The sequence below is a fragment of the Chaetura pelagica genome, unplaced genomic scaffold (assembly GCF_000747805.2).
Source record: "Chaetura pelagica isolate M959 unplaced genomic scaffold, ChaPel_1.0 scaffold83, whole genome shotgun sequence".
In the NCBI taxonomy this organism is placed as follows: domain Eukaryota; kingdom Metazoa; phylum Chordata; class Aves; order Apodiformes; family Apodidae; genus Chaetura; species Chaetura pelagica.
In genome coordinates, this window is record NW_009952893.1 from 2,425,982 (window position 1) to 2,441,506 (window position 15,525).

A 15,525-nucleotide genomic window follows, 5' to 3' on the forward strand; every position below is an offset into this window, starting at 1 on the left:
CGCGGCCCCTCAGCGCCCGCCCCGCCGGGCTGCGGGCCTGCCGCGGGGCACGCCGGGAAATGTAGTTCGGGAGGGGCGGCTCGGGGCCTGCCCAGCGCCCTGCACAGGCCTCAAGGGCAACGATGCTGGTGGTCTTGGAAAATAACTCAGAAATTCAGCGTGATGTGGTTATTTGGTGCAAGATGCACTCGGCTAGCGCTGAGCAAGGACATCCTGCAGTAACGAGGCCTTGAAGAAGGCAATTAATCAATAGGTTTAAGGAGTGTCTCATGTAAATCACCAACTTGGCAGAGAAGACTTGATAATTAGACCTAAGGAATGCAGGATGTGATAAAGAAGAACCAAAATCAAGAAGATTGATGGCTAAACCAGTCTTGGGCAGTTGAAACTTCAGAAGTTGCATATTGTGTCCTTCAGGTGAACCTAGCTAATTATAATGTCATTATAATACTAAAAATTACACTGCCGGGTCAAAAAGACCCCTGCCTAGATGTAGACCCTTCCCCATATCGTGCGTGAAAGCAGAAAAAGTTATGTAATATGTATATATGTATGTAAATCGCTAACCAGTCACTATAAGGAGGATGAACTTGGAAGCATCCTAACTTTATAATTGTGTGTACAAAAACGTCATGGAAAATCTTGTTTGGTGTGCTTGGAAGGCACCAAGCACCCAGCTTTGCACAAATATGCAATAAATAATGTCTCCTCCGCAGCCATCTTCAAACAGTAACATAATCACTAACAGACAAGGCTTCTTCTAGAAGATCTAGAACAGCTAGAAATGTTTTAATATAATGATGTTAATACATACAAAATTAAAAAACATTGTACATTACATTGTGCTTATACTCAGTAAATGATATTTGCATAATGGAACAACAAATTACTTTTTTTTAGAGGCACTCCTGATTTTCTTAAATAATGCACTTAGAGATTTTTACCTTTTTGCTGACTGCAGCTCAAAGGTGCTGTACCACCACCCATCCTACTAGTATCTCTTAATTTTTTACGCAAATATCCTAATTACCTTGTGTCATTATTATCAGGAACTGCAATTGCCCCTTACATAGTTCCTACCTTCTATATAACATGTAAACATTAAAAATAATTAACAGTTCGCTAAAAAAGAACTGCACTCAGTGCTCTAACTGTTTTGTTGTGCAAACATGTTACCATTTAGTAATAGATTCAAGATATGTTAAAAGACATTTAGGATTTTATATTCACAGAGCTGGTGTAGTCCAAATTAAGTCCAAAACAGCTAGCTTTGTCCATGTGTATACACATATGCAGTCAAATGAAGTCTCCGCCACATAAAACAGCAACGATCAGAGACTGGTTGCATATGAGAAGTTTATATTTTCTTATTCCCTGAAACACAGTTCATGCCTGTATGTGGTTTACATTCAATGATTGAAATTGAAAGAGCATAAAATTAAGACAATAGCTTCAGTTGTCCAGTTCATAAATGACTTGGAACTTGAGTTACACACTTGAAGAATTGGCAGATGCCTGACTACTTTGTTCATTTCCTTATAAAGAAGAATTAGCACTTCACTGAACTCCTCTATTTAAGGAGCTTTTATATCATAAAATAGTTCAATCTGAGAAAAAGATATATGAAGTACCTGAATATATTAAAATGTATCTGAAAAATGTTTCTTTAAGTTTAGGCTCCATATAAAAGATATTCTGAGAGAGAATGAAAAATGCACTTGAGTAAATAAGGGAATTGGAAGAAAAATTTTAAAAGTCCCTGTTAGTTTTGAAAGCATTTTGTATCTGGCATCAGCCTTACCAGAGCTGAAGAAACTACACCAAACAAATACTCTATGGCCTTTCACAGATGTTCCTCTTGCTAATAAAGAATAGCTTCCAGTGGCTTTTGCAATAATGCAATATTAAATGATAATCTAAAACAAGACACTTCTGATGTAACAAGATAGCCTAATTTCTCTCCCCTAAACATTTATAAATATAACTTCCCAATGTCCTAAAGATTCCAAAGTCACTGAAGTGAGCATCTCAAGCTACCTGAGAAACAAAGTCATTTTTTTATGGATTCATTTATGCAAAGATTCATATGGAATGCTTAAATATATAAAGCTTACGCAAAGACCCTTTGGCTTACTACAAAGCAGAGTTAAAATCAGGTAAATGAACTCTAGCAGTTGGTGTACTAACAGAGCTTTTAACAAAAAGCTGAATGAAAAGTAAATTATTATTAAATATTCAGGATTGCAGGATGATACTGCTACATGAGTGATAGCTTTCACATATGCAGTGCTCATGTCCGAATCAGGTCCCTTAAGAAACATAAATCTGTTCCTCACACAATTATTTTTTATTACTCCTACAGAAGTAAAGAAGAGAATGGAAATTAAAAAATTATCTCTTCCAGTGCAAAACAGAAGATATCGACTGATGAGTTGCCAATTACTTTTATAAAAATAAGGATACCCAGCATTTCCTATGCTGAGGTCCAAAGTGACCTACAAGTGCACTTAAACAATACAACAAATACTTCTGAAGTTCCAAGACAAAGGATAACCTACTTCACCCTCCAAAAATACTGAACAGCTAAAAGCCTTTGGCCTCTTCAGTACTATGCAGTACAAATTTAAGGTGATCGTAAATGAGTTGATTTAGCTTGTCCACAGACAGTATCTCTTTGAAAAAAGAAAATCAGAATTTTCAAGGCTGTTTTGACTCTCTGGCTAGTTCTGATTCCTCATACTGTCATTTGAAGAATAGGTACCTGGTGTTTTCCCCGTCTTCCTCTATAAAATTTGACGATTACTGTGTTAATTAGCACAAAAAGCAAAGCTGCAGAAGCAGCACACAGTAACAGGAATGTCCCACTATTGCTGACTAATTTTTACTTTGACACAAACTAAGAAAACAGCCATTTTCCCTGAGAATCAATCAAAAAAGCAGGCTCTCTTCACTCCTTGTAAATTAGCCTTGTAGTCATACTTCCACAACAAACTCATCTACGCCATTCACATCCTGTTCTTTTTTGTATCCTATAATCTTGACAAGCCAAGATACAAGAGCTAAGCATAAGGTTCTGGGATCCATTATTACAGATGAGATGTCTCCAAAGACCTAACAGCAGCAGTATTGATCCCTGATATCCAGTGCACTATATAGCTTTTTGGCATACAATTGCAAACATGAAGAATTAATTTATCTCTTCAGATGTACATACTGCTTGACTTGTTAGTATAAAAGTGCAGTTGATGGGCTACTCAGTGCCCTGCAAAGACATACTGGTTTCATTGACAATTTACATTTACATTTCAAGTTTACATGAAGAATTTTGTATTAAAAACTTATTTCCATTTCCAGTGTTCAAGAATTGATATAATACTGTAGTGAGGTCATTCCCGGGCAACCAGAGAAATGCTCTGAAGATAATCTGCAGACGCCATTATAAAGTCAGTCCATTCCTTGGCCAGTTCTTCAATGGAGACTTCCTCCCCCCCATATTCCTGTGGGAGAATGCTGACTGGGAAGTGTTCTGTCAGACTCTGCATGTAGTTGCTTCCATGCATATGCACCTAAAATAAATTATGGAAAGCATTTATTTGGGTATGAATGCTAGACTACTGACTGAAAAGAGGCAGCAAAGACATTTAGTGCAAGAGCTGAAGCCACTAGCTTCACTCGACTAAACAAGTGTGCCTGTTCATAAGGAGCTCCTTACATCAAGAAGAAAGTACCACAATGTGAGTTTCCCATGCTGCTCAAACTCTGTCTGGCTCAGTGTCTGCATCTTGGAGAAGCATGGACTACAACCACAGAAATGCAATTTATGCAGCTGCAAACTCAGGGGCTGAAACTAACTGTCCACTTGTCCCAGACTGGTTTAGCAACACTGATGAGGGTACACATGCCTCCATACAGGTAAACTGAGCTAAACCATTGGAAGTCTGGGGTTTGGTCTTGTCATGGTAGAGACCATGTACTTGCTTTTCAGTAATTTCCAAGAAAAGAATGGTGTTTAGCTCCTGATCATTACTATCTGGTTCTGCCACATTACTTATCTGGTTCTGTCACATGTATTTAAAAACAACATTATGTAGTATGTATCTAGGTTCAGATAGGTGCAAAGAAGGATTTTCACAAGAATCTATCTCAGTCCTAATGTTTCAGTTCCAACTGAAGTTCGATCCTGAACTGCTCCTCCACTTTAACCCTTGTAATACTGTAGCTTCAGTATTTTTTTACTGTAAGAGTGACAGAGCACTGGAACAGGCTGCCCAGGGAGGTTGTGGAGTCTCCTTCACTGGAGACATTCAAAACCCACCTGGATGCGTTCCTGTGTGATGTGCTCTAGGTGACCCTGCTCTGGCAGGGGGGGTTGGACTAGATGATCTTTCAAGGTCCCTTCCAACCCCTAGGATTCTATGATTCTATGATTCAGTTCCTCTCTTCTTGCTTTACTGTACTTTTACTGTTCATTACTTCCACTCAGAAAACATATAGCTACTTCTAAGCACTGTTCATTACTTCCACTCAGAAAACATATAGGCCTCTTACAAACACTTAACACTCAAACACAAAGACTTACACCTGCCCTCAAAAGGTAGTTGGCCACCTTTTATCTCACACTTCCTCCTCAGGAAGTAAAATGAGTGAGTAATTACTCTTACGAAGATATATGGAACTGCCCCTTAGAGGATTTTTTCCAGATGATACCTGAAATTCTAAGACAGGAGACAAGTCCATCTGCTTCTGTTTCATTCTATGAACTGGAATATCTGGTTTATCTTCTTTCAGGCCTTTACTGTCCATCTGACTGCTTTTCTGCTTTTTGAGTTCAGGCCTGAGATTCTGAGCTGGCTCAGGTGATAGGGGCTTGTTTCACAGGTATTAGTAATGTGAGAGAAGAAAGGCCAAGGCACCAGGCTGCTGGAATGTCCCTTTTTTAAATCACCTTTTCAGAGTGAGGGACTGACTGCACAAGGCTGGCAGAAACAATTCTGCCTTTCTCCCATAACAAAACAAACATGCTAGGAAAAGGCGACTGGCAAATAACAGCAAACGGTGACCAGAAAAATATGGATCTGCTGGCCTAGAGTGCAGTGGCTACTGCAAATGCACAAGACCCACATGCACAAGGAAGCTTCAGAGAGGAATAACAGTAGACAGTATTGCTTATTTTCTACCTTAGTCCTGTTGTTAACACTTTTCTGCCAGCTGAAACCTCCAATATTTCTCCTAGGCTACAACCCCCAGAATTCTTACAGAATTCTTGACCTGTTTTTGCATCCAAATATAAATGGGGTTTTCAGATTTAAACCAGCAAAACGATTTAAAATAATTAAGAAGCTACGTGGAAAGAAATTCTGAACTTAAGCCTGACCTATTTTTATGCATAAACACCTCTACTGGCATTTCAGATTGAAAAATGTGTATTCTAGTAATTCTGCACAACTTGGAGCATAACACCATTGTTCAGTGACAATTTCCTACTGTCGTTTATAGGCAGACTGTTGGGAGATGGGGACCTACTTCTTCCTAGTCCTGGAGAAAAAATGCTGCGTGGCCTCAAGCAAATATTTAACATATCTGCATCACACGTTTTTTTATCTTTGTAGTGGTGATAACAGCAACCACTTGCAGATCTCACAACATTGAAAACTGCAAATGCTTTGCAACTTGGGCCTAAAACACAAAAATTATTTATGCATTTTAGTGCTCAGGAATATCAGATCCTAAAGGAAGTGTTGCAGATTCTCATGTAGGAGTTTTGTGGCAGAAAGAAATACTCGTGTGCACTCACCCGTTCTTTTATTTTTTCAGTGAGAAAAGGCTTAATTAGAGCGAAGACTGGGTGGAAGAATAAAGGCTCATTAATCAAGTGGATACCTCGAACTTTTAGTGGAAAGGAATCCTGTCAACATACATGAAAAACAGCATAAGAAAAAGAAAATATTATTGAAAAGATTCTATTGTTAAGGACCAATCTGTGAAAACCATCTAGTTTATAGGTTATAGTATTCCTCCTGAGCTTGCTAATACCTGCACTTTGGAGTATCATTAGTTTATATTGCCACAACAATGCCTAGAAAATTACATCTTGTTCCTCCCATTAGAAGGAAAAATAACAAAGAAAAAATCCCGACAGTATGAGGAGAGGCTACTAAAAAAAACAAACAACAAAACCAAAGAAACAACAAAATCCTCATCCAATTACACATAAGTAATGTACACAAAGCTTGTCCTCAGCCTTCCCTCAGAGGTACAATTCTTCATGGCAGAGATTCTGCTGCTAATTCAACAAATAGCTATCCAGCCATGTGCTTTCATTGGCAGTTCACAGTCTGAAGCACATTATGTAAATACACAGAAATATAAAACATTGAGGCACTAGCTTTAACTTAAATAAATTATAATTTAGAGCCTTGAAATTACTGGGAATTTGCCCAAGCCAGAAATTCAGCTTTACAAAAAGATTACTGCTATAATGAAAATTAAAATTATATCTGGCATACAGCCTTTATAATATTAAATACTTCTACCTGCTTTCAAGATTCATTTAGAAGTCCTCAGCCTATACAAGTTAAAAAAAAAATGGCAGTGCTCAGAGACAGCATTATGCAATGAGAAAAGTGTAGCTTTCATTCACGACCCAACTGATATTAGCTCTGCAACCAAAGGTTTTCTGCTTTTAAAAATGCTACTTCCTACACAGAGCTCTTCTTACATTATTTCATGCACTCTTAGATGGATTTTAAAAAAAAACCCAAACCCCACAAATTTCATAAGTGCACTCCTGTAAATTTTTTATGTATGAGAAAGACCTTAACACTATCAGATTATAGCTTTGCTGCATGCTACTATGTATTATCATATAGTTAAAGTCTGCTGCAATGTTTTTCACTCCTCGGGCAACAGATTTTTCTAGATTATGTTACTTACTAATGTTACTATGTTTTCCACTCCTACCGACTTACTTCCTTTTATTATCTTGTGTTTCTTCACACAGGACAGTAATTTGCAAGACACATTTCTCAAGAAAAATACAGGGCTGAAACTGTGGTTCCTTAATTTTTAGTTGTATGCATATTTAACAACACTAAGACGTTCTGCTCTATTTCAAGGTTAAAAAAATACTAGCAACTTGTTTACTGCCTCAGAAATCAACTGAAACACTCTCATATGTCCTGTTACCACGAGATCCAGCCCAGGATGATATGAACATCAGAAGTTCTTATTCTGGATGTGAAAAGCTGGGAATACCTGCTGCTTTCCCTGTAGAGAAAGCTTTACAGTAGATAACAAAAAGGAAGCTGAAGTTCTGATTATATTAGTTAATTAGTTTAACTAAGCTTTGATTGAACCTCAGATACGAAACTTACCAAATCAGACCTGGCTCATTTCCATATAATAGACTAACAGTTTTATTAGTACTGTTTGTTTTTCAACTGTTTATTATTTTCAACCTCACTTCTGAAGAAAAATGAGATGATAGGAGTAGACTCTAGCTTGCCTGTCAATTTCCTGCCCCCCCCCCTTTTTTTTTCTTTTATTCTTTTTTTTTTTTATCCTCCCTCAAATCCGTTGGCAAGGTTCAATCAAATCTGACAGAAAGAACAAGTCTTAATGACAATACAGTCCCCAGAAATGCTGTGAAAAAGAGGAGGTGAGGTAGCAGTGAGTTACACAAAATAATGCTCATGTTGAGAGGCAAAAAGCAAGCAGAACAAAAACATTATATATTCTGTTAATAACAGCTGAATATAGTTAGGTAGCATCATCCATACTGGTAACAAGTTAGTACTGTAGTGCTCTTAACTACTCTTAGCACATGCTATTTCTCATCTTCTTTGAGCCTCAGGGGAAAAAAAAAAAGCACTGAATGTTGAGTTACTCCATAAAAGAATGGAAGAGAGGAGGTGAAATGAAATAATGAACACAGAACCTTACAGAACTGGGCTTAATCTGCTCTTACACTCATTAAATTCCTGTGATAGAATCACAGAATCATTAAGATTAGAAAAGATCATCAAGTCCCAACCATCAGCCCTACACCCCTGTGACCACTAAACCATCTCCTGAAACACCACATCTACCTGTTTTTTTAACACCTCCAGGGACAGTGATGCTACCACCTCCCTGGGCAGCCTGTTCCAATGCCTCACCACTCCTTCTGCATAGAATTTTTTTTCCTAATATCCAATCCTGGCACAACCTGACCCCATTTCCTCTTGTCCTAGTCACTAGGGAGAAAAGGCCAACATGCACCTCACTACAACCTCCTCTCAGTTGTAGAGAGGAATGAGGTCTCCTCTCAGCCTCCTCTTCTCCAGGCTGAACAGCCCCAGCCTTTCCTCATAAGACCTGTTCTCCAGACCCCTAATCAGCCTAGTTGCCCTTCTCTGCACCCTTTCCAGTACCTCAATGTCCTTCCTATCCTGCGGTGCCCAAAACTGCACATAGTGCTTGAGGTGTGGCCTCACCAAAGCCAGTAGAGGTGCAGGATCACCTCCCTGGTCCTGCTAGTCACACTATACACACCAGAAAAACTGTAACATGTTGTAACAGGTCAGTGGAGTTCTTAAAACATCAGTGGGTAAGGGACACTTACTGCTATACAAGAACATATTTCAAGTCAAATCAAGCACAACCTATTCCTGAGCTATCTGACTTCTAATGGATTTAAAATTTTGTTCTTTCAAGCTGCATCAACTCTAAAATAATCAAGGGAAAGAAAATTTACCATAGCTTAGAACAGATGAGAAATTGGGAGTTATAGCAATGAAGAAGAATAAAGCAGTACGTCATACTCACTGTGAGCACAGCAGCAATATTTTTGGCCACTGCTGGACTGATCTGAAATGCATGAGCAAATTGCCACCCTTGAAGATCAAAGATAACCTTGACTCCTTTCCGCTGAGTCTCAATCTCCTTTACAATAAGTTCAGATGTAATAAGACTTACACGAAACACATCATATGCTGTAAATAACTTGGGATCCCATTGTGCTGAAAAGAAAGTAGATTGCACTGCATTACCATGGGGATACCACACCAGTGCTTTTGCTTGTTACTGCTTCTTACATGCTTCTCAGGAACAAAACATAACCAGCAACATCAAAGGTCCTGAAATTAAGAGATTTGCCAGTACACAAATTATTTTGTGTGCCTGGTCTGTTAGTCATCCTTTGAATTCTTTTATAGATGGTGTCATCCAATAGCAGATAGTTGTAGATGCCACCTAATGTAGTATGTTACACCTATTGCCATAGCCTCCAGTACAAGGTTTTTACGGAACAGCTTAATTCAGTAAGTCATGTTAGCAGAAACTACAGATTATCAATCCAATCAATTAATGTAATTTTTCTTTGTGCATGAATTCTGCCAAGATTCAGAATTCTGCCAAGATTCAGTGAATCCTTCTGTTTTTTCTGAGGCCAGAGGAATGAACTCAAGGGGATGAGCCTTAACCTTAGATGAAGACTTCAGAGAACAAAACTTAGCAAAGAGATGCATTAATTTATCCTAGACCCGATGATACTAAAACAATTATTGAAAAGCTGGCAAAAATTATTTCTCTGTCCAAAAAAAGCACAAAGAAATAAGGTAACATGTGATCATTTAAATACATCTTTTTGTAAAAAGACTTCTGGGAGTGCATGAAACAAATCAAAGATCTTCAGAGTGTTGTTAGATAGGGCCCTCTGGCTACATCTAAACAGTGCAAACTCAGTGAACTTCTCATCCACATCTAAACTGGACTTGGGGTGTAACTAGCTGTACACCTTTTTTTCTGTTCTTTTTCTTCCCTCTGTGCTGCATGTGCACCAGTACTACAGTTTTAGCACATGGCTTTGCAAATTTTCACAGAAATAAATAATTGTTGGGACACTTGGACACAAATAACCACATATTCTTGCAAGTTTTAGGGTTTGAACCTTAGGGCTTTTTTTGATGTAGACAAGAATTCCACTAAAGTAAGTCCTTCATAAAGAATTGTACAGCTTTAGCCATACCAGTACATAAGTCAAATGATATAACTGTTACAGCTTAAGAAACTCACATTTCTATTACTAAAAAGGTATTTCTATCAGGGAACATAAATACGTTACCTTGCTACTTACTCTGATATTATCTAATTTTACCAACCCCTGGTGCTTTACCCATAAAATACTTTATTTTGCTGCTCAAGTTGTGATAATAAAAAAAACCCAAACAAACAAAAAAAACCACAAAACAAAAACAGTGCCAGAGCCAGGTGTGAAACAGGTCCAAGCAATTTTGTCACTCACCAATTCTATATATTAGAACTTTGCTTCCATGTGGTTCCCTGGATCTCAGGACTCCAAGATAGCCAGCATTCAAAAGACCAAGTATAGAAGATGGTTGTAAATCTGCACTTATTTCTGGGCATTCAATTCTCCATTTCTGGTAATTCTTCAATAACTGGGGAAAAAAAATAAATGGGGATGACAGAAGGTCTCAGATATTGCATGAAAAGCATATTAAAAATGCGTTTTCAACATGTGGTCCCAGACAGAGGTTTAATTAATTAAATTAGCTATCATTTCATTGTGTATTTTAATAAAAATCTCTCCTAGTGGTAGAAGGTTGCCATATTGGATCAAATAAGTAAGTTACAATGAATTTAGAATCCCGTCAACTTGTTGATGTACTGCAGTTGTCATTTTGGGTCAGAAAAGAAAATGAGAATATAGAGAAAACATCAGTAGTTTCTACATAAAATACATTTTGAAACCAGTTTTCTTACTCAGGTTACATTTAAGATTGTTCCGTTTGATAGTTCATAAAATCCATCCAGAGTTTTTTGAACTTAGATGTGCAAAATCTTAGAAGAACATTTGTCCTTCACCATCCCACCCCTGCTTAGTATGGGCCCATTTTGTACTCTTTGTTGTTAATAATTTCATTTTACTATTTGCAACAGATTTGATCATCAGCATATCTAAAGCACATTTTCAAAGTCTCCCCCACCCTCTAAAATGGCAAAATATAACAATGTAGCGGGTCTATTACCCTTTGGACAGTTTCCCCGGAGTGTAAAGAATGAAATCCTGTTTTGCTGAAGTAGAGATCCTGTCCATTATCAGGAACATGTTCACCTGCCTCCTAAGGCTGAAAGGCAGCATCATAAACTAGTGTATCTAAGGTACAGGAGGGGCTGTGTGGAAGGTCAGAGGTAACTTCAAATGATACTGAATTCACCCCTTGGAATACCCAGCATCAGCTATGCTGATACTTACTTCCAGACTCCTAGAGGGAGATCCAAGACTTACCATCCTCTAACATAACATGATTATGTTAGAGAATCAGTTTTATTTCTTAGCCTTCCCTCTACTTCCAAGTTTCTTGTACTGTTTTGCATAGTAACACATACTATTCCTTCATCTTAAGGCTCTTCTGCTCAGATAAGTCCCGAATTCTTTTTAAGGTCTCTCAAACAGATTGTCACCAGGAAAGTATTTATAAGGGATTAGCATCTTACTGTCAGCAGAATTTACTAACAAATAGATCACAGGCTGATTTAGAATTACCTGTGTCGTCCACGGAAATAGCACCTAAAATATGTATTTCTAGGTACAAAACCAAAAAAGTTCACCTGCCACATTAGAATCCATTTGATTTGGCAATGAGAAAAAAAGCCTCATCTTAAACCACACACCATAGAAATGAAGCCTTTAAACTGTATTAAATCAGTTCTAGTCTAGGCTAACTTAAAAGCAAACAAAAAAGGGTGGGGGGAGAGGGAGTAAAGTTAATTTGTGGAAGGAAAAATTTACTATGATTGCAAAGATTGGCCAGATGAGGTACCCTGATTATCTCACTCTGTTAGTGCTTGACTCTCTACAAAGGGCACTGTTTGAGCAATCCCAACCACTCTGTGCCAGCCAGACAGAATTGTCAATAATTTACATTCTCTTCCTTGGTCTTTCTAACACAGACACTTGAACAGCAGCAAAGTACAAAAAAAAACCCAACAACACAAAACCCTCAGAACGACTATGCAAACATTTGTAGCTTTGTAATATCTCCCTTTTCTCCTAGAATCTGTTGTATCACAACTTAATTAACCTAATCAATTATTACATAAATATTTAAACGTTTTCAAAGAGCTGCCTGCCAAAATCAAGATGAGAATAAAAATGAGACATTTGTTCAATACCCTAAATAGTCCCATCTTGTCAGTCCAGTCAGTTTATTGTTTTCATTAATATTTATGTTTTCCAAGTTGGGAACAACAAGGATTTTTAAGTTCTGGACCTTAGGGGAAAGGGAGTGGTGTTTGCAGCGTGTGACACACTCAAGATCCTTATAGAAGACAATTTACCTATTGGAGAATCCATTAAGGAATAAATATAATGTTGGAATAGTTCTAACACCTTCCATGACATGGGCAAGTGGTACATCTTTTAGATGGGTAACACTGTGAAGCTCCAAACATATGTCCCTTGGCCAGAAAACCACAAAGTGCTGAAGAGTTCTCAGATTTTGAAAACTTATAATCTACATACTTGAAATAACTTAAGAGCTGAAGTAAAGGTTAGCATTAGATAATCTTACACAGCATCTACAGCTAGTTTTGATACATATTCTGCAAGTTTTTATTTACTTCAACAATCCCTTTCTTAGCAGCTGGACAAACTCAAGTCACACACAGCTATTTACATGAGTAACCCTTAAAAACATAACGGAATTAAAGAACTAGCACTGGGTACTGAAAGCTTCACTTTGTTTTTAAAAATTCTAGTTTCGCTTTTTTTTTTTTTTTAGTAAAGATAGTGAGGAAAAAAATATAAATATTATACATAACAACCAGTCTGAAAGATTAAGAAACCTCATACCAGGAAAAACAGGAACATCTTTACCTAGGATAACAAAGGGCTCGTGTACTTGCAACACAAGGAGAACATCTCAATGTATAATTATCTCTGTTTACAAACTTAATAACCTACTTAAGATCTGCTCAGCATCTGAAAAGAAGTACATGATAACTTGAAAAATGCAGAAAGCTGGTTGAAAAACTCTACTGTCTGGAGTTAAAGCATTAATTAAGAGGTTTTTGTCCTGAAGTCTGTCAGGAACAGTTTCAGACTCCTGAACATCAGAAATTATGAAGTTACTGATTAATCCAATATTCATGTGCTACAAACCAAGTTAACTTAGTACTTTACTTAGAATTAAAAGAACTAGGAAACAATGTGCTTGTTACATAAACCAATGTATTTGTATGTGCATTTTTTTTTTCTTTATTAAAAAGCTATTTATTAATATTAACAAGAACACCAGACAGCATTAGGCTTCTACTGTGTCAATGCTTGCAATATTTAAGAAAAAGATATTTTCTACTGGCAATCTTTGGAGCAGAAACCAACACCTCAAACTTTAAAATATAAGTATGCATATATACACACACATAAACACACACCTTTGTGCAAATATATTTTATGTACTTGTCTGTGTGTAGCTAGACACAGAATTTAAACACATAGTATATATAAAGAATTTAACATATTTTTAGAGAGACATAGAACTTCCCCAATTCTGCACGCATTCCTTCTTTATCAACCAGGAAAAGGCTGGCATACCCTTAAATTCAGACATTTGGCCTAGCACAAAGGAAGACTGGTTGAGTAATTTGTTTTTCCTCAACAGTCATAGAGAATTATATAATGGTTTGGTTTGGGTGGGAAGGCACCTTAAAGATCATCTAGTTCCAACCCTCCTGCATGGGCAGGGACACCTCCCACTAGATCCGGCTACTCCAAGTCCCATCCAGCCTGTCCAGAAAGCCTAATAAGGGGCTTTTCCATCCTTTTTGAGGAATCCCTCTGTATTGATGGAAGAAAAGCAGCCAAATAACTGATTTAAACTTTGCATTTATATTTGAATGATGTGAAGATACTCAGAGATAATGCCCAAAACTCAGCAGTATGTCTGACAGTATGGAAAAAATCCTTCTTGTACACCATAGCTATACTAAGCAATGCATTTGCAGTACAACACATTAGGAAATCCTGATTCCTGCATATGTCAAACTCAAAGCAAAGACAAAGTCTGGCTACATACCTTTCTATCAACCAGAACTCCTACAAGGATTCTAGATATTTAGACATTTTTGAATGCCGTAGAAACAACACTTACAAAAGTCTAAGTAGCGTGTTGCAAAAACACCTCGTGGCATTGAGCTTCGATGTTACATTTTTACTGAATTTAAAGAATTTCATTACTTTCCAGGGAGTATAATCTATTTTAAGTATAGAAAGACAGTATCCAGAGGCACTGAGAACTAGCAACACTTATACGAGTAAGCAGAGCCATACGAACAGCAAGAAAAGTACCCAAACTTACCAAAGCCTGAAAGGAGCGCTGTAAATTAGTAACCTCCAAGAGAAAAGTTTTTACTCATAGCTTTACATAAGAGTAATTATAAATCTGTGGTGAAACTAGTGTCATTACTAGTATCAAGTTACCGGAGCCTGATAAGCACGGCAAGGCTGTCCTTGAAAGGATTTTGTTTTCTGATGGGAGTTGTGACCTTACCACGCTGAACACCGAGGCCGAACCAAGTCAGCCAGGACACCACGGCATCCTGCTACGCGTGGGAAGCAAGGAGTTACACTCTCAAACTCCCTGCTCGGCCTTGGGCAGGGCTCTTCTCCACACAGAGCCGGGAGAGGCTCCTCGCCCTCGGCACACGGCGGGAGACCCTCCGGCCCGCGGCGGGGCGGCAGCGGCAGCGCCCGCTCCCCCCGTCCTCCTTACCCTCCAAGTCAGGTCCAGGTGGAAGTCTCGGGCGCGCAGGAACCTCACCAGGAAGGAGTCGGTGAGGGGCTGCGCCCAGCGCTGGCAGGGCTCAGCCTCCGCCCGCCGTCGCAGCTCGGCCAGGGCTCTGCGCACTTGGGGCGCGTCGTCGGGCAGGTCGTTGAGGTGCCCGGTGCCCGGCGGCCCCCCCGACATCCCGGCGCTGCCGGCTCCGGGGCGACGGGCGCGCTCAGCCCCGCCGCGACGCTGGTCCCATTGGAAACCGAGCCCGGCTGCCTCCGCCCCCGGCAGGGCTTAACCCCTCAGCGCCCTCCCACCCGGAGCGGAACGGGGGGACGAGGCAGGGGCCTCGACGGCTGGTCTTGTGGTGCTTGTTTTCTCGCTTTTATGGACTTAGCCAGTTTTTAGGATTTTACGCTCTAAGCCCGTCTCTTTTGCGCTTGCAGCTTGGAGAAGGAGCTGTGCCTGCCCCGGCCCGGAGCCAGAGGGGCGGCCCCACCTCAAGGAGGATCTGCAGCCTCACCCTGCGGTGCCCTTGCCTGGGCCGGGACCACAGACTGGTCATCCCAGAGCCCTGAACGCTGCCGAGGAGGGCACCTGCGTTTTAGGGGAAAATTAGCCATCTTCACGTATTGGATGGCAGAAAGGCTGTAACCTCGTTGCAGCTGGGAACCCTGTGGAAAGGAGGGAGAAGTGTTGGTGGAAAACTTCTTTGGAGCACCTAATCATTAACTTGAACATGCAGTGATAG

General features: G+C 39.3%; 2 protein-coding genes across 2 annotated transcripts in view; both read right to left on the minus strand.

Annotated features, from left to right (window-relative positions):
- The window catches only part of GGH (gamma-glutamyl hydrolase (conjugase, folylpolygammaglutamyl hydrolase)), a 14,047-nt gene extending 13,060 nt beyond the window's left edge, over window positions 1–987 (minus strand). The window contains exon 1 of the mRNA XM_009995589.1: window positions 945–987. Coding sequence (XP_009993891.1) covers window positions 945–987 — 43 coding nt within the window. The remainder of the gene's footprint in view (window positions 1–944) is intronic.
- Window positions 988–3,386: 2,399 nt separating this feature from the next.
- Window positions 3,387–14,969, minus strand: TTPA (tocopherol (alpha) transfer protein). Its single transcript, XM_009995590.1, has 5 exons — window positions 14,775–14,969; window positions 10,283–10,436; window positions 8,806–8,999; window positions 5,795–5,905; window positions 3,387–3,566 (listed from the first exon to the last, which is right to left on the minus strand). The coding sequence occupies exons 1-5, from the start codon at window positions 14,967–14,969 to the stop codon at window positions 3,387–3,389; spliced, it is 834 nt and encodes a 277-aa protein (XP_009993892.1).
- Window positions 14,970–15,525: the final 556 nt, after the last annotated feature.

Bases quoted from the DNA above. Each gene is read 5' to 3' on its own strand.
- TTPA (XM_009995590.1), bottom strand. From the start codon at position 14,969: ATGTCGGGGGGGCCGCCGGGCACCGGGCACCTCAACGACCTGCCCGAC. The intron at 9,000-10,282 runs GTGAGTGACAAA...CTTTCTTTTCAG, and splicing joins AGTTCTAATATATAGAATTG to CACAATGGGATCCCAAGTTA. The intron at 3,567-5,794 runs GTGAGTGCACAC...AATTTATTTTAG, and splicing joins CTGAAAAAATAAAAGAACGG to GTGCATATGCATGGAAGCAA.